The sequence below is a fragment of the Phaethon lepturus genome, unplaced genomic scaffold, assembly GCF_000687285.1.
Source record: "Phaethon lepturus isolate BGI_N335 unplaced genomic scaffold, ASM68728v1 scaffold43077, whole genome shotgun sequence".
NCBI classification, from domain to species: Eukaryota; Metazoa; Chordata; class Aves; order Phaethontiformes; family Phaethontidae; genus Phaethon; species Phaethon lepturus.
Window position 1 is genome coordinate 2,440 of NW_010553341.1, and position 221 is coordinate 2,660.

The window sequence follows — 221 nt, forward strand, 5'->3', positions numbered from 1 at the left end:
CCCCTGCTTGGCCTCCGCGGGACCCAGGCGGCCCCCGCCAGTCCAGTGGACACTCACCGTCCTTATTGCTGGTGACCGGGATGTTGTGGACGGTACGTAGCTTGAAGCAGGATCCCGTGAGCACCTGCAGCTCCACCGAGCTCAGGACGAAGGCCTGGAGGTCTGGGAGAGGACAGGAGAGGAGCTTCAGAGGGACGCAGCCAGCGCCGGGTCTGACGCAG

General features: G+C 66.1%; 1 protein-coding gene across 1 annotated transcript in view; it reads right to left on the reverse strand.

The window, feature by feature from the left end:
* The window catches only part of LOC104624205 (active breakpoint cluster region-related protein), a gene marked incomplete at both ends in the record, with an annotated part of 2,544 nt that overhangs the window by 1,002 nt on the left and 1,321 nt on the right, over window positions 1-221 (reverse strand). Inside the window, one exon of the mRNA XM_010291509.1 lies at window positions 58-162. Coding sequence (XP_010289811.1) covers window positions 58-162 — 105 coding nt within the window. The remainder of the gene's footprint in view (window positions 1-57; window positions 163-221) is intronic.